Consider the following 25,623-nt stretch of genomic DNA (forward strand, 5'->3'; position numbering starts at 1 on the left):
GATCACCCATGGCCACATGGGCTGTGACAAGATAAATGATGATGAAATTTCAGCACCAGTAGGCACAGCCCCTGTGATGAGAGAACTTGGTAGAGAGGCCAGGAAGGAAGCCAGGAGTAAAGACTCAGATTATAACTCAGTAACAGGATGGAGAGATGCAGGCATGGACAGAAAGACAGGCAGACCTGGGCACAACTGGCTGGGTAAGTGTGAGGATTTAAGCACAGAGCTAACAGGACTTGGGACACAGATGCACTGTGTGAAAGAGACATTGGGACAAATACAGAATTCCTCCTGAGCAACCCCAGAAGGCAGAGCAGCCTGCCCTGAACTGAGATGAGGGTTAGGGAGAGCTTGGTCTGGGTGCATCAAGTCCTGGGTCTCCCTTGGACAACCACACAGACATGTGTCTCGGGATGCCCACAGCCAGCTGTGTGCACAGTGGCAGCAGAGCTCCAAACCTGGCAAAGGAATGACACCACAGGAAGTGAACAGAAGAAACGATGAGAAACAAGGCCTAGGCTGAGGCCTGTGCTGTGTGAGCATCTGTGGCATGCGAGCATCTGCAGTCAGGACATGGGAAAACAGCAAGAGATGCCGGACGTGGGGCTGGAGAGGCAGCCCAGCAGTTAACAGCACTTGGTGCTCTTGCAGAGGACCCAAGTATGGTTTCCAACATAAACACAGTGGCTTACAACCATTCCTAACTCCAGATCCAATACCTTCTTCTGACCTCTTTGGGCACCAGCATGCACGCGCTACACATACATACATGCAGGCAAAAACAAAACAAAACAAAAAACTCATAAAATAAATCTGAGAGAAGGGGACCATGGGAGATGAGGGTGTTATCTTGGCAGCCAAATGAGGAGGGAAGGGTCATCAGAAGGCTGGGTTACAGGAACCCAGTAACCATTACCTGCTGTAGCAAAGTAGGGAATCACTGCAGACCATGACAGAGCAGCTTGGGAGTTGTGGGGCCAGGTAACGAGGGGCCTGAGACAGGAAGGGAAGGGTCTGCAGTGAAGTGAAGATAAGGGTAAGATGCTGAGAGGGAGCGAGGTCAAGGCCAGGTTTGCTCTTGGCCTGAGAGAAACCACTGGGAGATGGTAGCACACACCTTTAATCCCAGCTCTCAGGAGGTGGAAGCAGGCGGATCTCTGAATTTGAGGCCAGATTAGTCTACAGAGTTAGTTTCATGACAGCCAGGACTACACAGAGAAACTCCACCTCCAAAAACAGAGAGGGGGTGGAGAGAGAGAAAGAGGGGGGGAGGGAGGGAGGGAGGGAGGGAGGGAGGGAGGGAGGGAGCGAGCGAGCGAGCGAGCGAGAGAGAGAGAGAGAGAGAGAGAAAATATGCAGCTATCAAGGCACCCAAAATGCTCACACACCCAGTGCTCCCACAGCCATACCCAGCAGACCTGCACAGAGTAGGGCGTCACATCCACACAAATCAATAATGACCTCCTTCCCTGAGCACCAAGAAGAAACAGGGAGGGGACACCACAGGCTAACACACAAGGTCACAAGCATCCCAAAAGCTGACGCAGAAGGCAAAGGGACTCAACTACCCCAGCATACTGCCCTCACAGTCACCAAGGTGATGGTTTTGAGACAACAAATGAGAACGGCCAAGGTCCTGCACCTGTCGCTAAGGCAGTAAAGCCAAGAAACGGGCTTTTCCATGACATCACTGGACACCAGCCTGTCTCAAAAGATGCCCAACAGGGGCCATGAGCTGGATTAGGGACGTAAGACCACAAGCATCTCTGGGCACGGAAGGAATTGTGCAGATCCCTCCGTTGCCTCCACTTGGTGCTGGCACCACGGACAGCTCCAGGCCATGGACAGCGCCTCTCGGCAAGGACGACTCAGTAACCTACCCCCAACTACTCACCCGGTGCATGTCTTCATACTTAAGGAAAAGCACGTTGGCATCCATTCGATGTTCCCAGAATTCCTGAACATGCTCAAACCAGGAGCCGTAGCCCACTGTGGAAACAGACAAAAGGGCACAGCTGGGAAGGGAACTGTGTAGGTGTTCTTGCCCCTCCCACAGGATGCCCAGCTCCTGCCCAGCTGCTGGGAAGGAAACTACGGGGGTCTCCCGGAAGGAAGAAACCATTAAAGGCCCTCACCCCTCCTGCTCTTGTCAACGCTCTTCACCCCTACCCAGCCTATGTACTTCAGGATGCCCTGAAGACCTGACACAGCAGGAGGCGCTCTGAAGATAAGAGGACACAGTGCATACGCTAGTGCCAACGAGAGAAAACAATGCTCAGAGGAATCAGAACAAAAGAGGCAGGTGGAGTAGGCTGGGGGTGTGAAGCTCTGAGAGAGTTCCAGAACAAGGCCCCGCCCCATGACTTCTGAATGACCCCAGATACTGTCAGAGAAACCTGCGATTAAAGAGAGGTGGGAACCCTGGCTGTCACACAGACAATATGTGCCACAGCATGGCCTCACCTCGCCACGGCACCTCAGGTCTGGGCTAGGCATGTGGCAAGTATAAGAGGACTCGGTCCAGTCTGCAAGCTATGTCACAGCCTTCCTAGTGACAAGTTCCGCTGTGCTCCCATCTTTTTGGCTGAACTGTGCAGCCCTGTGATGGACTTCGTGCCATGCTGCCGTGGGGGATGGCAAATGGGGGGGAGGGGGCTCCATGAGATACTATAAAGAAGTGGTACCCGAACCCTTCTCAGGAGTAAGAAGATACAGAGGCATGGATGGGGCTCCATCCTCAGGGCCACCCGCAAGCTCCCTGGTAGAGGTGTACTAGGGCACCGTGGACCTGCACAGGTATAACCCAGTCAGACACAACCTAGCACACCCCACTCAGACACACCTGTTTGACCCCTGCAAACCCATCTTGGCAAATCTATTCATTTTACAGAGCTGAGTCTCAGGAAAGGACAGTGGCAGGCCAGGTCACAAGGGGACAACTGCCGTGGAAGCCTGGACTCTGGTCTGGATCTGTGCAGCTCAGTCCCAGCAGATGAGGTCCTGAGGCAGGAGGAAGGCAAGCAGCCTAAAAAAGACAGGGGAAAGCTCTCCCCACTCCCAGAGAAGGCACAGGACTTCCAGACAGCCTGGACCCCATTGGTGACATGACGCTTCACAAGAAAGGCCAACCAGGACCATGAACCAAGCAAAGCATGCTGACTGCTACCAGGGAGACCAGGAACACCCCACTGCCTCTGTACTTGGGGCCACGGAGGAAGGAGATACACACATGCTAATGGGACCTGAGTCTCCAGAGAAGGATCTCTGTCCCACCCTCTGCTTCTCTCCATACCTCACTATGTTAAGACCATGAAGCCACTTACCCAAGGCCTGCAGGATGTTATAACTCAACACAGACCCCACCTAAGGAAGAGGCCACCTCTGAAATACTTCCCATGCAGCACAGGTCAGTGTCTGTCCACAGACCACTGCCAACACAACATCTGTGAAGCGACCCTGTCCACAGACTGCCCACCATGGGCTTCTGCCATAGGAAGACTGCCCAGAGCGTGCACATATTATACCACTGGCCCTGCCCAAAGCTCCCACAGGCATGTCACTTCACCTGGACATCCCTTATCCCAGCTCTGGAGTCTCAGGCCACCAGCATTCTTATCCTCACAGTGCCTGCTCCATCCTCTGCTCTGTCCTATGCTGGGGACATCAAACCCAGGGCCTGCCACGCTAGCCAAGCACACCTGCATCCCCAGCCTTCTCACTGCCTTTCATTTTGAGACCAAGTCTTATTAAGTTGACCAGGCTACCCTTGAATTCACGCTGTAGCTCAGGCTAGCCTTGAACCTACACATCTGCCTTAGTCCCTGAGCAGCTGGGGTTACGGCCCTGTGCCACCATCCTGGCCAGGAAATGTTTTAATGCCCCTTCCCTTAGCTGCCACTTTCTTTTGAGCTTTAGATAGGGAAGAAAGATCAGCATGCTGTGGTCACTGAGAGGCTAAGAGTGGAGCTGGGGAAGCGAGCACCCAAGTCAGATGCTTTGAGTAGGATACAGGCCAGAGTGCATAGCCTTGAACCTGTGGCTTTGAACTGTGAACAGGGAGATTTTAACACCTCTGGCTGAGAGTACAGAAACTGATTGTGGCAGACTCTTGCTGTCACGATGGTGCTATTCCTGAGCACCTCTGAGGCCAGAATGGGCACTAGGACTGGAAGGTACAATGCTGTGAGTCAGGAGGGGGCTATCCAAACACCTGAGAATCCCAAACGGGGTACCCCAATAGTGCACAGGGAAAGAAGCTGGGTGGGAGCCTGCGGCAGGCTCAGGGACTCTGGGGAACAGGTGCTGCAGTTTCCCACTGCACATGGGAATAAGGTACCAGCTCTGGGCACAGGGCATGGCTAAAGCCATGTTTAACAGAATTGGGCCCCTGTGGGTTTCCTTCCAATTGCAAGTAGCCCAGTGTGCCTGCCGCAGCCCACTCTACAGGGTGTCTGCATCACAGCCTGGGTAGGAGGCCCCTGGAGGCTGCCCTGTGGTCTCCAGTACTTGAGGCTTCACTGTTACCCACTCCGTTCTCATTGTGACTCACAACCTCCCTTCAGGACCCCTGGGGAGCCACACTGAGCAGTTAACGTGTTTTCAGACTCAGGGAGCGGACAGTCTCAGTGTAGACCAAGGAACCCGTGATATAACCCCTTCTTCATGACTGGGTGCACACCACACTGTTCTTTACCAACCACAAGACCCACAGGGGTGAAGAAAGACAGAGTTGGGGACAGGGCTGCTTCCTCCTATGGTCCCTGACTTCCTAGAAGGCAAGTGGAGTGGGATAGGGTTGGGTGGAAAGGTCCTGTTCCCTCTACCCCAGGCAGAAAGGAGCCAACAGGAAGTATATATCCTAAACACCCTGCTCTGCATCACTGCCAGCCCCTGAAGTCCAGCCCCTGTGACGACTCACACACAGTGGTGGCCTTCTCACTGCTCTCTCTTCACGCTGCATTCACAGCATAGAGACACGGGCCTCCGAGCTCACAGTTGTCATTCTCACCTCACTAAGAACCCAGGCAGGAAGGCCAGATGTGTAACTGGAGAACCCGCAGGGCGGTGGGGAGCAGGATCTGCACCACCTCTAAGACCCACAGCTCCCCAGCCTCAGCGCCTCCTCCATTTGACGATAACTGAAGCCCCATCTGCACGGGGCAGGTAAGGTACCGTTACAGACAGGGCTTCCCAGGAAGCCCCAGCTCCGGCTGGTAGTTATAGGGTAGAGCACACACACCCTGTGGCACTTACGTTTGTCATTCATGAACCTCCGACAGAACTCCTGGAAGGTGCCTCGGTAGCTCATGGTCCGCAGCGAGCGGTGGAACTGATAGTAAGATACCACCAAGTCCTTGGGGTTGCGAGCCATGTAGATGACCTGCGGGAGGCAGAGTGATGGGTCACCCCGCTTCCTGCTGGCCAGGTGTCCCCTTGCTCATTCCAGGCACAGATGGGCCCTGGCCCACAGACTGAGTATCTGGGTGAGCATGTGACTGTTGTACTGCAATGCTTTATGTGGGCACGACTGCAATCTGTAGGAGAAGGGTGCCTGGCAACTTTGTAACTGAGGATGGAGACAGGAACAGGGAGCACAGGTGCCTGGCAACTTTGTAACTGAGGACAGAGACAGGAGCAGGGAGCATAGTGGACTGCATCCTCCAATGCTCAACTGTGAGAGAACACCCGCTACTACCTCATAAGCATGGAGAGGGTACTACCTCGTAAGCATGGAGAGGGTACTACCTCGTAAGCATGGAGAGGGTACTGCAGACATCATCTAAGAGGGGCCCTGGGCCAGGGATAGTGAACAGCACCTGGAGCTGGTTCAGAGGCCTAGGGTTCTTAACGAGGAGGTGGGGGGATGAGAGATATGATGTAGGTTACCTTGGAGTCCCCATTGTGGAGGTCAGAGGGCAGGAAGCGGTACGGGAGGTGGCTCTTGATGAGGCGGGGAGATGTCAGTTCCTGCGGGAAGATGTGTGGTTGTTATATTCATGTACATGTGTGCACATGCATGTGTGTGAGCACACACACACACACACACACACACCTCTTCTCTCCTCCCAGGGCCTTTATAACAGGTCTGGGAGGATCCTGACCAATCAGGACTTAGTATATGCTCTAACCACGTAAGCCATCTGGACCCCAAAGCTGTAATGAGAATCCCTGTCCCCAGCCTGAGGGATCGATCCCTTACAGCCATAGGGGTTGGATTTAAGTGGCTGAGAATGAGGAAGGGTCTAACGGGGCAGGGGAAACACGGAAACACAGGCATGAAATAGTGCCTGTAAGAACATAGAATGTCCAGCTTTAAAGCATCCAGCTATCCTCAACTCTGACCTCCCAGAAGCCCAGGGAATCATGGAAGGAGCTTTGGCTCCCTCAGCCCTCTGTGCAGAGACCCGCATCCTGTCAGCTTCCCCTTGGACCATGAGTCTTGGGGCGCTCAGTCCCTCTCTTCCTTCTGGATGTCCTTTAGATGTCTGCTGCCTCCTGGTGCACCGTCCCCAACTCTGTAGCCATCATGACTTCCTGCCCTATGAGGTGGCAACTGTCAGTTCACTACTGTCCCTGAGGCGGGAGCAGTACCCACATGTGAGGACACTTCAGAGAAGAGGCACCCCACACTCCCAGTGTTTCCTGGGGAGGAGTCAATGTGACCAGCACAGACCTCAGACAGGAAGACAACTTCCAGATGACAGGTAAAGTCAGAAACAAGCTCACCAAGAGCAGGAGGCATCTGTCACTGGGACACGAGGAGTGGGGCTCTCGGAGATACATCCCACAATGCTTACTTATCTAGCAGAAAGGCAGGTAGGTGAGGTGAGGGCTGCAAAGGGGGCTACAGAGGGAGCCAGGGATGGAACGGAAAGAAAGGTCCCAATACCTCTAAGAAACAGAATGCACAAACCCTCTTACTGCTGACACAGGATCTCATCACGCAGCCCAAGTTGGCTTCAAACTCATGTTATTCTCCTGCCTCAACAATCCCAGTGCTGGGGCATTAGGTAGAAGCTACCACACCTAACTAATTTAATTATTTTTTTAAAAAAAGATATATTTACTTTATTTATATGAGTACACTGCAGCTGTCTTCAGACACACCAGAAGAGGGCGTCGGATCCCATTACAAATGGTTGTGAGCCACTGTGTGGTTGATGAGAATTGAACTCAGGACCTCTGGTAGAGGAATCAGTGCTCTTAACCACTGAGCCATCTCTCCAGCCCACTAATCTCATTCTTGGTACCAAAGATTTTATTCAAACACATCCTTCCCGGCTCCCTTGACAGATGAGGAAAGGAGCAGGACCCGCTGCTTCATTCCCATGGTCCCCCAGGCCATAACCAAACACATGGATGTATTTCCTCTCCACCTCATAAACTTCCTGCCACTGACATCAGTCATCTGTACCTGACTGGTCCCAAGGTCACAGTCAAAAGCTCAGACCTGTCAGTCTCTTCCTCCTGGCTAGCTGGAACTGCCTGGAGGCCCTCAGTTGTCCCATGAGCCCTCAGGAGCCTATTGAGAAGCCGCCGTTACTGAGTAGGTGTAACTGTGAAGGAAGGGGGTCTCGAAAGTACCTTGATGATGTCCAGCCCCGGCTGTGGGTACTCCAGCACCGGCAGCTGCTCGTCAATGTTCATCAGGCCGATTTCATCAGGGTCGGCACCCTGGCTCACCAAGTAGACCACCTCTTGCAGCAAGCTTGTACCTGGGTAGAGAAGCAAGGAAGGGTGCTCAGAGGAGCCACTGAGCCAGCCCCACAGTCAACGAAACTCCTGATGCCTGAGAAGTGGGCACAGAGCTCAGGGAGCAAGAGGAGCCTGAAGAGGAACCAAGAGAGAGGCCTAGGCAGGACGTGAGGCCTGAGCCCACCACAGCTGCCAGTGACCAGCTTGCAGCTTACCTCAGCCTTCACTTGGGGAAGGACAGCTGGGAAAACGAGCAGAATGTTCCTGCCACCCACAGATGGTGGTGGGGACCAACTTCAACTGAGGCTCCCAAGAGCTGAACTTTCCACCAGACTCAGAGGTGTAACCTCAGCTATCTTCATCTGCCCAGGGTCTGCTAAGCCAAGCACACATGCCGCCCATGTTCCTCAAGGGAAACAAGCCAACAGGAACGTCCCAGATCATTCCTTCTGGCTTTGTCATTCATTTTTGCCTGAAAACACTGGTGGTCACATGATGAGACACACGTGGCAAGGAAGGACAGACACGAAACACTCAAGGTGGGGAGGACCCAGGACCTTGGTGCAACTCTGGCTGTTCCTTTGTGAAAGGAGCTGGGGTGATGGAGACAAGTCCACATGAAGTGGTCACTCACTCAGAGCCATAAAGAGAAGCAGGGTCTCAGGTCTCTCGCTGCCCCTCCTGGGAGGCATGTGGAAGTTGCGATCACAAAGAGAAACAGATCACTTCTGCCTGCAGCAGCCTGCGCTACACAGCCTGCTCCACAAGACAGCAGGAGATGGCCAAGGCCAAGGACAGAGTTCACACATGAGCTACGTGATACAGAGAGGGACCCACCAGGAGACATGGGCAGAGTGGCACAAGGGGTTAAGAACCTGTGAATAAACCCCCATCTTCCCAAAGCAGCATGACACAGATCGGTCCCTTGCTGGATTTGGGGACCATCAGTACCCTCAGATCGGATACCACTGTCTCCAACCTCAATTACTTCCACAAACTTTCCCCTTGTTCACAGGCACTCAGGTTCAGGCTTAGCTTCCCTCCTCACGAACTCAGCCTCTCAGGTGGTTACAGCATCTCCATCCCCGAAGCCTGCCTTCTCAGAAGCCCTTGGACACTCAGAGCACACACTGCCATTCAGACCCTCACTGAACTCCCACCATGCTAAGCCTGGCCGCCCCCACTGCATTCTAATCCCCGTGCATGAGTCACATCCAGCAGGATGCCTGGGTGATGCGGGGGCACACAGTCTGAGCTAGGGCCTCAGGGCCAGGCAGGTCAGCCAAGCGACAGCAAGGAGACGAGAGAGGCAGGCAAGCTTGTCTGGAATTCTCCAACCCCTGTGCCCTCCACTTCCCAAGGCATGGCAGCAGGTACTTCCCAGAAAGCTTGGCTAATCTCCCAGGAACTCAAAGAAGAGAGGTGAACACATTCCTTCTCTTTGAGCTTTGGTTCCTATAGCTGGTCCTTCTCCTCTGGCCTTCCCAACCATGCAGACACATCCACCATAGGCCAGGCCTTGTGGATAATGCACACATCCCACCAGGCCAGTAGAGATGGAGTCTCATTCACAGCCCTTCTCCAACACCTCAGCAATCCACACCTTCAAAAGCTGTTCACACCGAATCACCTCACCTTCATCACACCTCAGCAAACCCTGACCCCCACCACAGGTGTGACCAAACCTGAGCTTTGCTACCCATATCGATACTGTCTCCATGGCTAAACTACTTCCTCAAAGGCCACACACCTCTCTCAGCGGCTGTCCGGTAAACATGCCCCACATGGTTTCAAGGTAGCATAGTCAGAGCTTAGGCCTGGAAGCCAAATCACACTGCCCATCTATTTCCAGGGGTCTTTGCACTTCATAAAAGTGAGAACTCGTGGGTGGGTAGGGGAGTGGGAGGGTATGGGGGACTTTTGGGATAGCATTGGAAATGTAAATGAGGAAAATACCTAATTTTTTTAAATCTATAAAAATTTTAAAAAAAGAATTAAAATCCCTTTACAAAGAAAAAAAAGTGAGAACTCAAACCATGTCTAGACACACACACTCACCTATAACCCAACACTGGGGAGACAGGAGACTGGGGCAGGAGGATTGAGTTGGAGGATAGTCTGAGTTACACAGCAAGATCCTATCTTTTAAAAAAATTTTTTTTAGTTAAAAAGCAAGACTTTAGCCAGGCGTGGTGGCTCATGCCTTTAATCCCAGCACTTGGGAGGCAGAGGCAGGTGGATTTCTGAGTTCAAGGCCAGCCTGGTCTACAAAGTGAGTTCCAGGACAGCCAGGGCTACACAGAGAAACCCTGTCTCGAAAAAACAAAAAAACAAAAAAGCAAGACTTTACAAAGCCTTAACTCTCTCTCTCTCTCTCTCTCTCTCTCTCTCTCTCTCTCTCTCTGTGTGTGTGTGTGTGTGTGTGTGTGTGTGTGTGTGTGTGTAAGAGAGAGACAGGCAGACAGACAGACAGACAGAAATAGAGAGACTTTTCCCCCTTACTCCTTGCTGTTCCTCTGTAAAAGCCCTTTCTCCCTGCCTTCTCCCTCTACCTATCTACCAACTGTCACCCATCAAGCAAAGGCCTTCTGCTCTGTCTTTCATGCTATCCCTGCTGTGCCAACAACCCAGAAGCCACACACCCGAGGCCAGATCTTAGCTATAGCCAGAAAGCCAAGATGCTTTGGTGGTCCATCCGTCGCCAAGGGCCTGCCATCTGAACACAGCTCACACTGAGCTGCGCGTGACAGACAGGAGGCAGCTCAGACACCAGGAAGCAAAGTCACCAGTGAGGAAACGGCCTTCAACACAAGGCTCTTCCACAGCTGGAAGAGGAGGGCCTCACACACACACACACACACACACACACACTTACAAACGAGGCTGAAAGGCCAGAAAGTGCCAAGGCCCTGGTGAGGCCAGCTTGCCTGCCACTTCTGGTGAGTACTGTCCACTCAGGTTCAGCTAGTTTCCAAGAAAGGCCCTGAAATGGGTCTCTCCTGGTCAATCTTCATGATCTATTTTTAACAGGCTCTATCCTGCCTTCAGCCCTCATGTCCCAAACAGACCTGAACTGTACTTCAAATCCACCTCTATCTGTAAGTCCAGCCTTGCCTCCACTACAAATCCATGCGGGAACAGCAACCTCCAGAGCCAAAACAGCTCCCAGCCACCCCATGCACACAGGCAGCACTAATGAACCTCAGTAGGTTGTTTATTTAAACGCCGTGAAGTTGGGAGGGGGAGGCACTGAAGGACCCAGAAAAGACTAGAGGGGGAAACAGAGGACAGATATGACCAAATAAAGAAAGCAAACCCTCCCTTCTGCAGAAGACACAGAAAGAGCCAGCAAGTGACCTGCTTGGGTCAAGGCTGCTCAGTGGCTGATGAATACCAAGTATGCAGATTGTGGGCACATCCTCCCGCTAGGACATCCATGCCTAAGGACCTTAAATCGCAGCCCACAACAGGCTAACAGGCTGGGATAGCTCCTGATTAAGATCCTGTGTGGGTCCTCCAGACACCAACCCTGGGCTCCAGAGCAAGGTGTAGAGGTACCTCTCTCTCAATGGGTCACCAAGTGCAGAGTGGCAGTTAAGGCCACATCAGAGCTGGAAAGAACAGGGCCAGGGGCTACAGCCAAACCCACACAAGAACTTGGGAACAAGGGCAACAGGGAAGTCCGAACAGGCCTTCATGCTGCTGTAGTGGCCACCATCATGCTGGGACACCTCGAAATATACAAAAGACATGGCCTCCTGGAGGAGACCTGGAGGAGGGAGCCCCTGAGCTACCAGCCTGCTGCACCCCAGCACGCACAACCTACAGGGGAGACAGCTGTCAGCTGGGAAAGCAGCCAGACTCTCCATTGGCTCTGTGCACTGGTGGACCAATGCCATGCACAGATCACTTCGCTGACAGAGCCAAAGCTTGAGTGACAAAGTACCAATGTCCTGGTGGTGGCTGACAGGACGCTTTGACCTGAGTCCTAAGTCGAGATGTATGGAAGATCCTGGAATTCAGGAGTGGACCCGCCCAGGAATCCGGGGACCTGCAGCCTGTCAACACACTCAAGGAGACCAGCAAAATCGTCCCAGAATTCTGGAGAGAAGATGCTAATGGGAGCAGGGCCAAGCACCCCCAGGTTTCTGGGGATGGGACCTTTAATTTTCATTGATAGCGTTCACCAAAGCCACACTGCTATCGAGTTTAACCCACCTAAGTACAGTAGAATGTAGGGAAGAAAATCCCATCTCCTCCCCTAGACCCTACTCCCAGAGGCCAAGGCTCAGCTGGCTCACCCTCCAAGTAATGCGTTATCATTCACATCCTGTATCTCTCAAATGATCTACTGCTCTTCTCACAGGACCTCAACACATCCCCTCCTCCCAGAAAACCATAGCACAATGTGGATCTAAACGTGCTTAAGGCAAGAGAGGAGTACTGTACTTCTTAGGGACATACATACACATGCAGACAGACAGACAGACATATGTACACCTACCTACTCCATGTACAGTACATCATTGTCTTAGAGTTTCTATTGTGCACAAACATCATGACCAAGAAGCAAGTTGGGGAGGAAAGGGTTTATTCAGCTTACACTTCCACATTGCAGTTCATCACCAAAGGAAGTCAGGACTGGAACTCAAGCAGGTCAGGAAGCAGGAGCTGATGCAGAGGCCATGGAGGGATGTTTCTTACTGGCTTGCTTCCCCTGGCTTGCTCAGCTTGCTTCCGTATAGAACCAAAGACTACCAGCCCAGGGTTGGCACCACCCACAAGGGGCCCTCCCACTTGATCACTAATTGAGAAAATGCCTTACAGCTGGATCTCATGGAGGCATTTCCTCAAGGGAAGCTCCTTTCTCTGCGATAACTCCAGCTTGTGTCAAGTTGACACACACAAACCCAGCGAGTAGAACTGATCCCTTGTCAACTTGACACACAAACACATCACTTTTAAGCCTCAGCCCTTACTTTCTTACTCATCCCCAAGATCTAAATAACTTTAAAAGTCCCACAGTCTTTAAAATTCTTATCTATTAAAGTTTCAATCCCTTTTAAATATCCAATCTCTTTTAAAATTCAAAATCATTTTACAGTTCAAAGTCTCTTTAACTGTGGGCTCCTCTATTTCAAACTCTAACCATCCAAAGTCTGGGATCCACACATGATTTTCTGGGCTCCTCTAAGGGCTTGGGTCACTTCTCCAGCCCTGCCCTTTGTAGCATACTACGGGAAGTGGGTGCAGCCGCGGCCGCACGGGCCAAGATGGTTACGGCCTTACCCGAGCATGCGCAGTGAGGCTGCATGTGTGGGCTGCCTGCCAGGCTAGACTATCCCTCCTGATCCGGACCTGTCAGCCTATCGGTGACCGACCTGAGCTCGTGCCTGGAGCGTGTGTGAATTCTGATTGGATGAGGTGGATGAGCTAGATGAGGTCAGTTGGCGTGAGTATAGGATAGTTGTTGTTGTTGTTGTTACCCTTGCCGAAGAAGGAGAGAGTTGTAAGAGAGAAAGCTGCAAGAAGGATGGAGGAAGAAGAAGCTGCTGAGGAAGAGAGCTGTAAGGGGAATAGCCCGAAGTAAAGAAGGTGTTGCGTGAACCCGCCTTGCTGTCCGTGCCGTTCTTGTCCGCCGGAGTGGAGGTGACCTGCAACAGCATACAGCTTATCTTCTAGGCTCCAGCTGCCTGTACCTTACTGCTGCTGTTCCTGGTGGTCATCTCATGGTACTGTCATCTCCAGAACACTGCTGTCTTGCTGCAACTAGGCTTCGCCAATAGCCTCTCATAGGCTGTCTTCATGGTGCCAAGCCTCAACTCATTGCATCACCCCTTCAGTCCTGGGCCATCAATTGCAACTGAGGCTGCACCTTCACCAATGGCCTTCCATGGCCTCTCACAGTGCCAAGCCTCAGCTGCTCTTCATGGCCCCTTCATGCCTTCAAAACCAGTACTACCTGAGTGACTCTTACACATTACCAAGTCCAGCCTCAGCACGAGGTACAACCTTTTGGCTATCTCTGGAATACAACCTCTTTGTGCTCTCAGAAAACTTCCCAGATTTCACCTCAGTAATGCTGGTCTCTTCTTAATCACCACTAATTCCTTAGTTCCAGCTAACCAGCATCAATAGTCCCAGTGATGCAAAGGTTTTGCTTTAGTAGTTCTGGTATCTTCTTAATCACAGGCTGATTCTTCAGCTCCAGCTAACCAGAACCACAGAATCTTCACAATCAAAATAGCAATGGCCCTGATAAGAGTCTTTAATCTTCCCTCTGCATTTCACAAGCCAGGCCTCCATCTTCTGCACTGTTCTCAACAACTTTATCTTCCAAGCTCCTACACAACATCCCACAGAGCTCTTAACACCGAGTGGATCTTCTAGCCCAAAGTTCCAAAGTCCTTCCACAGTCCTCCTCAAAACATGGTCAGGCTGTCACAGGAATACCACACTCTGCTGGTACCAATTTGTCTTAGTCAGGATTTCTATTCCTGCACAAACATGACCAAGAAGCAAGTTGGGAAGGAAAGGATTTATTCAGCCTATATTTCCATATTGCTGTTCATCACCAAAGGAAGTTATTAGAACTGGAACTCAAGCAGGTCAGGAAGCAGGAGCTGATGCAGAGGCCATGGAGGGATGTTCCTTACTGGCTTGCTTCCCCTGGCTTGTTCAGCTTACTTTTCTATAGAACCCAGGACTACCAGCCCAGAGATGGCACCACCCACAAGGGACCCTCACCTCTTGATCACTAATTGAGAAAATGCCTTACAGCTGGATCTCATGGAGGCACTTCCTCAGGAGAGGCTCCTTTCTCTGTAATAACTCCAGCCTGTGTCAAGCTGACACACAAAACCAGCCAATACAATCATGAAGTAATTGTGTATCCTGTCTCATACAATACCTTGGTTTTCCTGTGTCTGGCTTTCTATAATCATTAATTCAGGTCTAACAAACACTCCCTGTATGGTGAGAGGCCTGGGCATCCTCAGTTTAGTCTACAATAGACAACCTTGCCCACAGGGATGCATTCGAAGCCCCAGCAGGCTTCCAAAGCTGTGAGCACTGAGCTCTACAGATTATTTTTTTTTCTAATACATAGACAATTATGATAGAGTTCAATTACAGGAAGAGATTAAGAGTAACTTATCCTATCGGTGTGGTTGTGAATCCCTTTAATTCCAGTACTCGGGAGGCAGAGGCAGGTGGATGTCTGAGTTCAAAGCCAGCCTGGTCTACAGAATGAATTCCAGGGTAGCCAGGGCTACACAGAGAAACCCTGACGAAAGAAAGAAAGAAAGAAAGAAAGAAAGAAAGAAAGAAAGAAAGAAAGAAAGAAAGAAAGAAAGAAAGAAAGAAAGGAAGGAACTATAACTACATGCTGTAATAAAAGTTATATAGGGCTGGTGAGATGGCTCAGCGGGTAAGAGCACCCGACTGCTCTTCCAAAGGTCCGGAGTTCAAATCCCAGCAACCACATGGTGGCTCACAACCACCCGTAATGAGATCTGACTCCCTCTTCTGGAGTGTCTGAAGACAGCTACAGTGTACTTACATATAATAAATAAATAAATCTTTAAAAAAAAAAAAAAAAAAGTTATATAAATGGTCCCTCTCTCTCAAGATGCTTTGTGTATGTGCATGTTCCAGGTGTGTGTGTGTGTGTGTGTGTGTGTGTGTGCACATGTGTGTGCGCTTTAAGCACATATGTGTGTGTGGAGAATCTTGTCTCAGAAGGATGGAAAGGACAAAGAAAGGGAGGGAAGGAGAGGGGAAGAAAGTCTCAATTCTTCCTTGCTCTGTAGAAATGCTCTCAGACATGTATGGGTGTGAATAACTGAAATTAAACCGGGAAATCACTGTATCTCTTGAGGACATTCTGCAGGACACTCAGATCAGCAGTCCCACCTGGTGACCTGACCCTGAAGCACCCTACCCAGCTGTCGCCCTGGAACCTCCCTCTATCTCAGATGCATGCTGCCCCTCACCCGTGCTCCCTCCTCACTGGCTCTCTCCTCTTGCCTTCTTCAGACCTCAAATATCTCCACCATGAATGCAGGACCAGCAGTGGGGCTGGGCCCAGAAGCTCAGGCCAGAATCTTAAGAGTCTGAAGGTGCAGCTGGTGTGCTGGTGTCGCAGGCCGCTTCCCAGAACACGACCTTAGCACCTCCAGCATCGAGCAGTGGAGCCGCTCTGCTCTACAGCAGCATGTCCATAGAGCCACTCGCTCTGAGCCCAATGCTGACGGCCCAGTTCTGAAAGCCAGGGTCTTGTCAACCATCTCTGCCCCACTCTCTCTGCGCTCTCTTCTGGAACTCAGATGTCAACCTTCCAAGTCACTTATCTTCCTGCTAACTGGCATCCTTTTATAAAACTTCTCTTCTACTTCACGGCCATTTCCTCCGCCAGATCCTGCGGCTCAACACTTTCCATCCCAACTCTTGGACTTGCCCTCTCCAGACTTTCTGGAACCCAAACTACTCCTGACAGTCCCTCCTCCGTGCTGCTCTCGCTGAGAAGGTATTGCCCTCACCGAGAACAAACACCATCAGGATGTGGGAGAGGACACTTAAGACAACACTCGGTGTCTTTTTCCTGCACGTAACTGTTACACTGCAGTGGCGATTCTCAACCTCCCCAATGCTGTGACCCTGTGACACAGTGCCTCCCAACCATAAAATTATCTTGTTGCGACTTCATAACTGTAATTTTGCTACCGTTGTAAGTTGTAATATAAATATCTCATACATAGGATATCTGATAATGTGAACCCTGCGAAGGGGTCACGACCCACAAGTTGAAAACCACTATCCTCCAGGAAGCCTTGCTACCTCGGCTAGGAGCCTCCCATGTTGGGGTGGGAGGCAGAAGCAGCTGGGGAGGAGAGGGGGGAGTCCAGGTGTATGTGCACATATGAGATGGGGGGGGGGGGGGAGACAGGCAGACAGACACACACAGAGGGGGAGGGAGGGACACAGATAGGCAGTCTGATAGAACACAAGTCATCTATCCATTTCCCTAGAGAGGACCCATCACTTCTCTTCCCCTTGGATCTGTACTACCCCACAGATCAGTTCTTTAGTGTCCATGTTCCCAAAGATGACGACCTCCAACCTCTGCTGCAGAGCTTGTACTGGGGTCCAGGTATCCCGTTAAGGACAGGTGGGGCTGGGAACCTCACCTCTCAGGGTACACCTTCCGCTGACTCAACTGCTAACAAAACCTGCGTTGGGTCCAAGAGGAAGTAGCAGCTCCAGTCCCCTGTGTTAACGTGCTCCTTCTATCCGGGCAACACCACCTTGCCACACTACAGAAACCCCAAGAACTGGAACCCGGTCCACAGTCGTCCTGGTTTGCTTCAGTTGTTAACTCATACAGCCCACAGTCATCTGAGGAAGTCTCAATCCAGGGACCAGGCAGCTCACACTGGCCTCTGGGTGTGTCTGTGAAGAATGGTCCTGATGCGGGGGTTCCTGCCCCGCCCACTGTGGGCAGCACCATCCCTAGGCAGGTGGTCCTGGGCTGTGTAACAAAACTAGCTAAAAAGCATGAGCCAAGGTGAACCAGCATGCAGTGTTCCTCCACGGTTCCTGCCTGCAGGCTGTCTCAGATTCCTATCCTGACTTCTCTCAATGATAGACTGGGACCAGAAATCATAAGCTGAATAAACCCTTTCCCCCTCCTAGTTGCTTTGCTCAAAGGAGTATTTTATCAAGACAAGAGAAAGCTCACCCGGATACCCAGCCTGATCCTCCATTGATTCTGGGAGCTAAGGAAAGACATCACTCCTCTGGGCCTCAGTTTCCCCACAGTGCCAACCTCCAGGGCCTGCAGCTCTCTTGAGTGGACACTCACTCAGGTGGAGGATATCACTGCTGCCCACTGGTGCAGATAGCACCTTGCAGCCTATTAGCTGAGTACAGAACCCCATGTGGTGACACATGCACCCCTAAAAGAGCATGCACTAGAAAACACTGGGCAGATGCTCCTGGAGGAAGAACTAAGGACAAGTGGGGACACCAAGGGACCTCATGAGGGCACAGAGGACACCTGGGTGCAACTCAGCTACTCAGCCGTAACAATTCTGCTGTCACTCTGGTAGAACCATCTGACCTGCTGTGGCCAACACAGTCTTCTGGCTATTCTCTATACGTCTACCACTGTGACGGCCTTCCCAGGCTGGGCTGTTCATCCCAAAGCCAGGAGATGGGAGTAGGTGGGGACAGGCTTGGCTATACGTGTCTGGAGCAAGCCTGAACAACTTGCAGACACACGAGCTGGCTCCAAGTCCAGTTTAGACAGACTGGAAGCTGTCCTCTAACTAGGATCAAACCTAGGTCCTCACAACCTGCCTTCTTCCAGTAGACAATGCCTTTCAGCCACTAGGGGTCCCTGACACTGAGGTGAGTGGCTCCTTGATGCATGGAGGTGCCTGGCCTTAGCCCTGAGCCAGCCCTTCCCTTAAGGAGGCTTGTGTTAAAATAACAGCAACACACACACACACACACCAACCCCTGAGCACTGGGACAGGATTGGGGAATTGCCAGTGACTGCCACCTCTCTCCCAAGGCAAAGAACCTGAGATATGTCCACCCTGTCTCTCCAAGGGCCCTGCAGACTGGGCAGAAGGCTACAGAGGCTGTCTTTCTCTGGTCTTGTTCCTCTCCTCTCCCAACTGAGACCACTCCCCTGCCTGATCAGTGCTGGGCTCAATCCTGCTGTCAGGCCCAGACTCAACCCTGGAGGTCAGTGGATCCAGGAAATGCCAGGAGAGCTAGGGGCAGCCAGGCTCAAACCTGACAGTGGCTTCTCTCTGGGAGGTAAGGTGAGTGGCCCCAGTACCCTGCTGGGCACAGCATTTGGCACCTGCAGCAGCAATGTTGGTGCCAAGGCAACTGACCCCAGAGTGACCCAGAGGCTGGTCACCTGACTTCTGAAAAGAAAGCTTTCCTCCCAGCAGAGCCCAGGGAACCTGCCACACAGGTGACTACTCAAGCCACAGCCCCCACCTGTGCTGTGGGACTCCCAGTCGAGCCTACTCAAACGTCATGGGTGAGGTTGAGGAGCTGAGCCAGCACAGAGCCTGGAGGTGGCTCCTTGGTTCTTCCTAACGCAACTGTGCTCTAGCACAGTGGCCTTGAGGAGGGAGGGACAGGGAGTGGCAGGGGCATCCATCAAGAAACACCAGGACATAGACTGTCCCATTCAGGAAGGCGGCTCCCAGGATGTGATGGGGAGGGCAGAGTTGGGATCCCTGAAGCACCCCTGGGGTCTTGTTGCTAGGGAAGGGGTTGATGCTTTTACACCAACTCTGGCCCATTCTTCTCTCTGCACTTGGTACATGCTACACCCAGGACACGTCTGCTACCCAGAAAACCAGCATCCAGCCAAGGGTGGAGGGTGAAGGGCTCCTGTAATGCCAACATTTGAGAGGCTGAGACAAGAGGATCGCGAGTTCAAGGTTAGCCTCAGCTATACAGCAAGTTCAATACCAGCCTGTGCTACCTGAGACCCTGTCTGGAGCAACAAAAAAACTGTCATCCTGTGGGGTGACTGTGATAGTATACCCCAACAATCCCAGAACTGGGAAGGCTGAAGCAGGAAGACTGGAAATTCAAGGCCAGCCTGGGGTACACAGAGACTCTGTTTCAAATATTTATGCACGTATGCATGCACGCACGCACGTACGCACGCACGTACGCACGACGCATGCACACATAGATGTTTCCCATCCAACTCCTCTCTGCAGTGTCCAGGGAGCTCCCCAGAAGCCACCAGGCTCCTGCACAGGGTTTGTCTAACACTCGCCAGCCCTCCCAGTTCACAGCTGGGCCTCTAGCCTGGCTACTCCCTCAGGTATCCCGGGTCAAAGGCCCTCCCCAGCTCCTTCCTCAGTAACCCAGGCTCTGGCCCTTTCCTCCAGGAACTCCATTACAATCCCAGCCACACCCCCTGGTCCTAAGGGCTCTGAAAACCAAGTCTCCCACAATTCCAGGGTCTAGGGAGGGAACTAGAATCTTCTTTTACCCACGGGCACATTCATACCCTTTGTAGCGAGGACACAGCCATGATGCCTCCTTAAGTACCACCCTGAGGCTGGGCACCCAGCTGAGAGGCAGGGCATACATGAGCCATAGGGCCACAAGGCCCTGGGTTCATCCCAGGCACTAAACCAAAAAAGACAACACCAGGTACAGCCACTAACCCAGATGTGGAGCACCCAGCGGAATGACCAGCACATAGAGAGTTCTCCAAAAGGCAACCCTAGCTAAAGCCAGCAGGGACCCAGGGGTGGGACTGTGGGGTGGTTGCAGCCTCACTCAGCCTGGCTTGTCTCCTGACATGCCTTTTCAGGACAGCCCAGCTGGCTGTATGCCCAGTGGTGGGTCAGTGCCTACACCTGGACTTGACCCCAGGGCCTTTGCACCCCAACTCCTCCCCTGAGAGCGCCCACCACTCTCTGTGAGGATGATGGGCAGCTGCCCAGGAAACCCGGACTCCACCCCGGGAGATGCCCTGCTTATATTTTCTCCTGTAACCGCCTGCTTGGATACCTCGGGGTGATGGACACCTTCTCAACTACCTGAGCCTGCAGGACAATGGTCACAAGGACGCCCTACAGGGACAGGAGAACCGGCTGAGCTTGTCCTACAGACCCCAGAAAAGGCACCACACAGCCATCTCTACACCAGGCCTGGAGAACTGAGTGGCTCAGATCTCAGCCCAGCTGTGTGACCTTGGACAAGCCTCCTCCCCTCTCTGATCCTCTGCCTAGAAGCTCTACCTTACACGGCTGCTGGGGACCCAGGTGCCCAGGTCCCGCCTGGTGACAGTCGGCCTGTAAACAGCATACAGGGGCAGCGGAGGGCGGTCCCATCCCCCACAGAGCCCACACTGGAGGCGCGCCCACTGCCCTCATCACACGGGGAGCCGGACAGGACTAGGGCACAGAGAGGCTGAGCGACCTGCCCAAGGTCACACAGCCGCGCGAGCGACCGGTACGGCGTGGGGTTCCCGGCTCACCTGACTTGGGGTAGGTGACGATCCACACGTCGCTGGGCCGCACGGGGAAGTCGGCGATATCCTCCATCTTCCCGCGGCAGAAGGGCGGCAGCCGCACGCCATGGAACTCGAAGTACTTGCTCTCGAACTCGCCCGGGGTGCCCGGGGTCTCCGCTTCGCTCTCCGCCATGCCGCCGCCCGGCCCGGCCCGCAGCTCCAGGGCGTGACGTCACGGCGCCGGCGCGGGGCTCCGCGGGCATGACGTCATGGCCGCACCCACGCACGCCGCGCCCCTGACGTCGGTTGCCGAGGCCCCGCGCCTGCCGCAAAGGTGCGTCGGGTCCGTATCACTGCCTGTCAGTCATGCGTGGCAGGTCAGGGTCCCCACACCCTAGAGCAAAAAAGGAGGCGTCTGCGCAGACCCAGGGCGAGCCTCGGGGTCCGGGAAGCCGCACCTCCAGAAGCTTCTGATGCCAGAGATGGAAGAGCCCGCATCAGAGCGCGGCTGACAAAGGCAGCGTTTAGAGAGCCTGCAATCAAGTGCCAGAGAGAACTCCCCCCAGGAAGAACCCCGGCAGAGAGGCCCCAAGAAAAGAAACCCAAGACAGAAAACCTCCAGGCAGAGAGGACTCCCACCCCCACCCCACAAGCAGAGAAGACCATCAGCAGAGGATTCCCCTTGCAGATAGAAACCCCAGAGTGGGCCCTTCCAGGCAGAGACCAGACGCTTGGCAGAGAAATCTCCAGGCTGAGAAGAGGCCCCCTCCCCGAGGACACCCCAAACAGAGGCGATCCCCCCTCCTCCAGAGAGGAAACTCCCATGCCGAGAAGACCCTCGGCAGAGAGGAACCCAAGAGTGGACATCCCCGCCCCCAGGCAAAAAGGACCTCAGGTAGAGGGGACCCCAGCAGAGATGCGCCCTCAGGAAATCCCCCAGAGAGGACCCTCCAGGTGGCGCCCGCCACCTGTCCAGGTCCCATCCTTGACAATGGGAATCCTATTTCCAGGAGCCACATCTGGGGAAAGCAGCTAACAAGAACCCAAGGGTCTGGGAAACCCCTTAGGAGTAGAGCTCCTCCCTCTCGGGAAGCCCTGGGGTCAGTTCCCCAGCACTGGAGAAAAGGGAAACAGACAAACAAAAGTTGGGCTTGCGGCACACTTGTGATCCCAGCAACTGGAGAGTGGAGACAAGAAGATCAAGAGTTCAAGGCCAGCCTCGGCTACATCGTGCATTTGACGCTAGCTTAGGATACATGAGAGCCTAAGAAAGGGGCAGAGAAAACTGTCTCCTTTTTCTCTCTAGCACGGGAGATGCACAGACCTGTCTGGATACAGAGAGTAGGTATGGGACCTTCTGGTTTTCCACACTGAAGGGCATCTTGGGGGAGCAGTTGGGGTGACACAAAGGGGCTCTGGGCCCCAGTAACATTGTTTCAGGTGCGATCCCTGAGAAGTGAAGAGTAAGAGGCAAGGAAGAGCCCCTCTGAGTAAGAAGAGAACATATAGACCGGAATTCATGGTGCTAAGAATGCATCCTGGAGCTGACAAGATGGTTCAGTGGGTAAAGCGCTTGCTGCCAAGCCTGACAACCTCAGCTTCACTCCTGGAACCCACATAGTGAAAGGGGAATACTCCCACAAACTTACCTTTGACCTTCACATACACATCAACTTGCATACTAACGACACACGAAATAAATGTAAAATGTGTTGCTTTTTTTTCTTTTTTTTTCCTTTTTTCTTTTCTTTTTTTTTCTTTTCTTTTATTTTTTTTTTTATTTTTTTTGTAATTTTAAAGAAAGCGTCTTGGCTGTGTCAGTCACGGCTTCACTCGGTTTCAACGCAGTGGACAAATGCTGGAGGCATCTGAGGTGTTAGCAGTGTCCGCACTGAGCAGAATCCTGCCACAGAGGGGTGGAGAATGTATTTCTCATGCGTGATGAATGCCCTAGTCTGCTCCCGTTTGTTTATTTATTTATTTACTTACTTACCTGTATGGGTGTTTTGCCTGGACATATTCTGTGCACCTGGTATCCAGGAGGAAAGAGGATACACTCTGGAGCTGGAGTTACAGACAGTCAGGAACCCCTATGTGGATGCTCGAAGCCACACCCAGGTCCTCTGGAAGAGCAGCCAGTGTTCTTAATCACTGAGCCATTGCTCCGGCTCCCTGATTTGCCTTTTTATTACCGTGTTGAATGCCTGACCCAAATCAGCATGGGCAGGAAAGGGTTTATTTCAGCTCACAGGTCCCAGACCATCATTGGAGAAAAGTCAGGATAGAAACTCAAAGGGGAAACCTGGAGGCAGGAGCTGAAGCAGAGGCCATGGAGGAGCGCTGCTTACTGGCTTGCTCCCGATGGCTTGCTCAGCCTGCTTTCTCTTTTTTCTTTTTGTTTGTTTGTTTGTGTTTTTTGTTTTGTTTGTTTTTCGAGAAGGGTTTCCCTGTATAGCTCTGGCTGGCATGGAACTCACTCTGTAGACCAGGCTGGCCTCGAACTCAGAAATACACCTGCCTCTGCCTCCCAAGTGCTGGGATTAAAGGCGTGCGCCACCACTCCTGGCCTGCTTTCTTATAGAAGCCAGGACTACATGCCCAGGAGTAGCACCACCTATAATAGGCAGGGCAGGGTCCCATCAACTATTAATCAAGAAAATGCCCCACAGCCTTGTGTTCAGGTCAATAGGATTGGAGGCATTTTTTTTTCTTCAATTGAGGTTCCTTCTTTCCAAATAGCTCTAGCTTGTGTCAAGTTGACAAAAGCTAATCCGCACACATGCCAATCCCTGATAAGCTGCCATCTCAGTGTGGAGTGAAGAAGCCCAGGCACACGAGACAGCTGGTCCCGTGTGATTCCACACACAGTTCAAACAGAACCAGAGTCCGCAGACAGAAGTTTAAGGGTATTGACTTGGGTAGTGCTGGCCTTGAATACCAGGCCCTCCTGGCTCAGCCTCTGACAGGATTACAGGGGTTGCCTGGTTCTTCCTACACGCTCCCTGCTTGCCTGGACTTCTGGTCACGTCCCACCCTTAGCGCCTCCCCTCTTCTCCCACCCTCCTCTCCCGCTCTTGAGGAAACTTTGATCCCTGACTCTGAGATATTCACCTCAATGCCCGCTTTTGATTCTGACATAGTGCTACTCTAACGAATTCCCAGGTAGAGGGTGGGCATCGTTGGAGGATGGGGATCCTGCCTTCTGCAGTGGCAGTAAATTTTTCAGTGGTTTAACTTTTTTTTTTTTTTTTTTTCAGAATAAGAATGAAAAGGAACCCTCCTCAACAAAGACATTCCTAGGAATATTCAACAAACAAAAACCAGTGGAGCTAAGAAGTGAGTTTAGTAGATTCTGGGTAGACATGGCCACTGAACCAAAGTCCATTCTATTTACACACACTTGGACAAGCACTTCAAGTCTAACGTTTGGGTAACATTTATGTAAAATTTAAAAAAAAAAAAAAAGTCCTTCAGACAAAGATAAGAAACCCCATGCAAGCATTTTTTTAATGCCAAACACTGTACAGATGTGAGAAAAGAAAGCTTAGTGAAACAGAAAGAGATGCTAGGCTCTCGGGGTGACTGCAGAGTGCTGAGAACCCGCTGTAGGTGTAGTAAGCCTGCAATAATTAGAGGTGCATGGATGAGACCTCTGTGCTCTGGGAGCTGCTGATGGAGAGGCACAGCGCCGTGTCGCTGTCCACGGTGCTGAACGCCCGAAGCTTGGGCCCCCGCGCCCCAACCCCCACCCCAACGCCTAGCACACAGCAATCCCGCTTCATTTACATTGTTTTGAGGCATATTCTCCTATTTCCTTGTACCATTAAAAACCTTGAGGTAGGGATGGCAATATGTAAAGATGTGACCTGATTTTCATCCCCAGAACCCGTGTGGTAGCAGGAGAGAATGGATCCCTCAAGTTGTCCTCTGACCTCCAAATACCATACACACAAACACACACAAACACATGCACACACTCACACACACACACATGCCACACATACACAAATGCACACATACCACACACACCACATACCACACACACACATGTGTGTGTTCATGTGCGTGCACACACACACATTAAAGAGATAGATATTTAGATACAAACGTACATACATACATAGGTTAATGGGTGAATAAATAAAGGTTTGAGTGAGAAATGTTATTTAAATTTATTTAAATTAGTTGGCTTAAATGCATGTAATTTAAATAAGTAAATAACTTTTCCTTGGGCTTGAAATTCCAAACATACAAAATATAAGAGAATGAGATGGTGTGTATGCACTTGTCACATCTCATCACGCAATGTCTATGATCAACACATGTTTTATCAGCTTACATACGTGCATATGCATGCACACACATGCACACACACACACTAGGGTGTCTGTGCATTAGCTCATTCATGCATATTTTCGTACAGATCACTAAGAGATAAGAACTCTCAGGGCTTGGAGAGATGGCTCAGCGGTTAAGAGCACTGACTGCTCTTCCAGAGGTCCTGAGTTCAATTCCCAGCAACCACTTGGTGTCTTACAACCATCTGTAATGGGATCTGACACCCTCTTCTGATGTGTCTGAAGACAGTGACAGTGTACTCACATACATAAAATAAATAAATAAATCTTTTTTTAAAAAAAAGAACTCTGAAACTCTGAAAACTCACTTCCCAAGACAGAGACACAACCTATAAGCAATTCTCAGGCTATCAGTAAGGGATAGTGTCACATGCCTGTCACCCGGCATTTGGGAGCCTGAAGAAAGGAGAATCAGGAGTTTAGGTCATCTTCAACTACACAGTGAGTGTGAGTCCAACCTGGACTACTTGAGATTGTCTCCGAACACCAAGGACAGAAGTGACCGTGGGAGATGGTAAACACACCTGTTTCACTGTAAGCTCCAGCTCACTCTGCATCCCA

The 25,623-nt window shown here is 51.9% G+C and overlaps 1 protein-coding gene and 1 long non-coding RNA gene across 3 annotated transcripts in view; one reads left to right on the forward strand and one right to left on the reverse strand.

Moving 5' to 3' along the window:
• The window catches only part of Sult4a1 (sulfotransferase family 4A, member 1), a 29,658-nt gene extending 8,606 nt beyond the window's left edge, over positions 1-21,052 (reverse strand). For both annotated transcript variants that reach the window (NM_013873.3, NM_001356515.1), the window contains exons 1-5: positions 20,729-21,052; positions 7,588-7,718; positions 5,890-5,970; positions 5,257-5,383; positions 1,898-1,992 (exon numbers count right to left, since the gene is read on the reverse strand). In NM_013873.3, the coding sequence (NP_038901.3) occupies positions 1,898-1,992; positions 5,257-5,383; positions 5,890-5,970; positions 7,588-7,718; positions 20,729-20,897 (603 nt within the window). In that variant the 5' untranslated portion in view covers positions 20,898-21,052. The remainder of the gene's footprint in view (positions 1-1,897; positions 1,993-5,256; positions 5,384-5,889; positions 5,971-7,587; positions 7,719-20,728) is intronic.
• On the forward strand, positions 20,139-25,338 carry Gm46526. The gene is made up of 2 exons (XR_001781726.2): positions 20,139-22,049; positions 23,962-25,338. It is a non-coding gene; the product is annotated as a predicted gene, 46526 (long non-coding RNA).
• The last annotated feature ends 285 nt before the right edge of the window (positions 25,339-25,623 follow it).

Source organism: Mus musculus, chromosome 15, assembly GCF_000001635.26.
Source record: "Mus musculus strain C57BL/6J chromosome 15, GRCm38.p6 C57BL/6J".
NCBI classification, from domain to species: domain Eukaryota; kingdom Metazoa; phylum Chordata; class Mammalia; order Rodentia; family Muridae; genus Mus; species Mus musculus.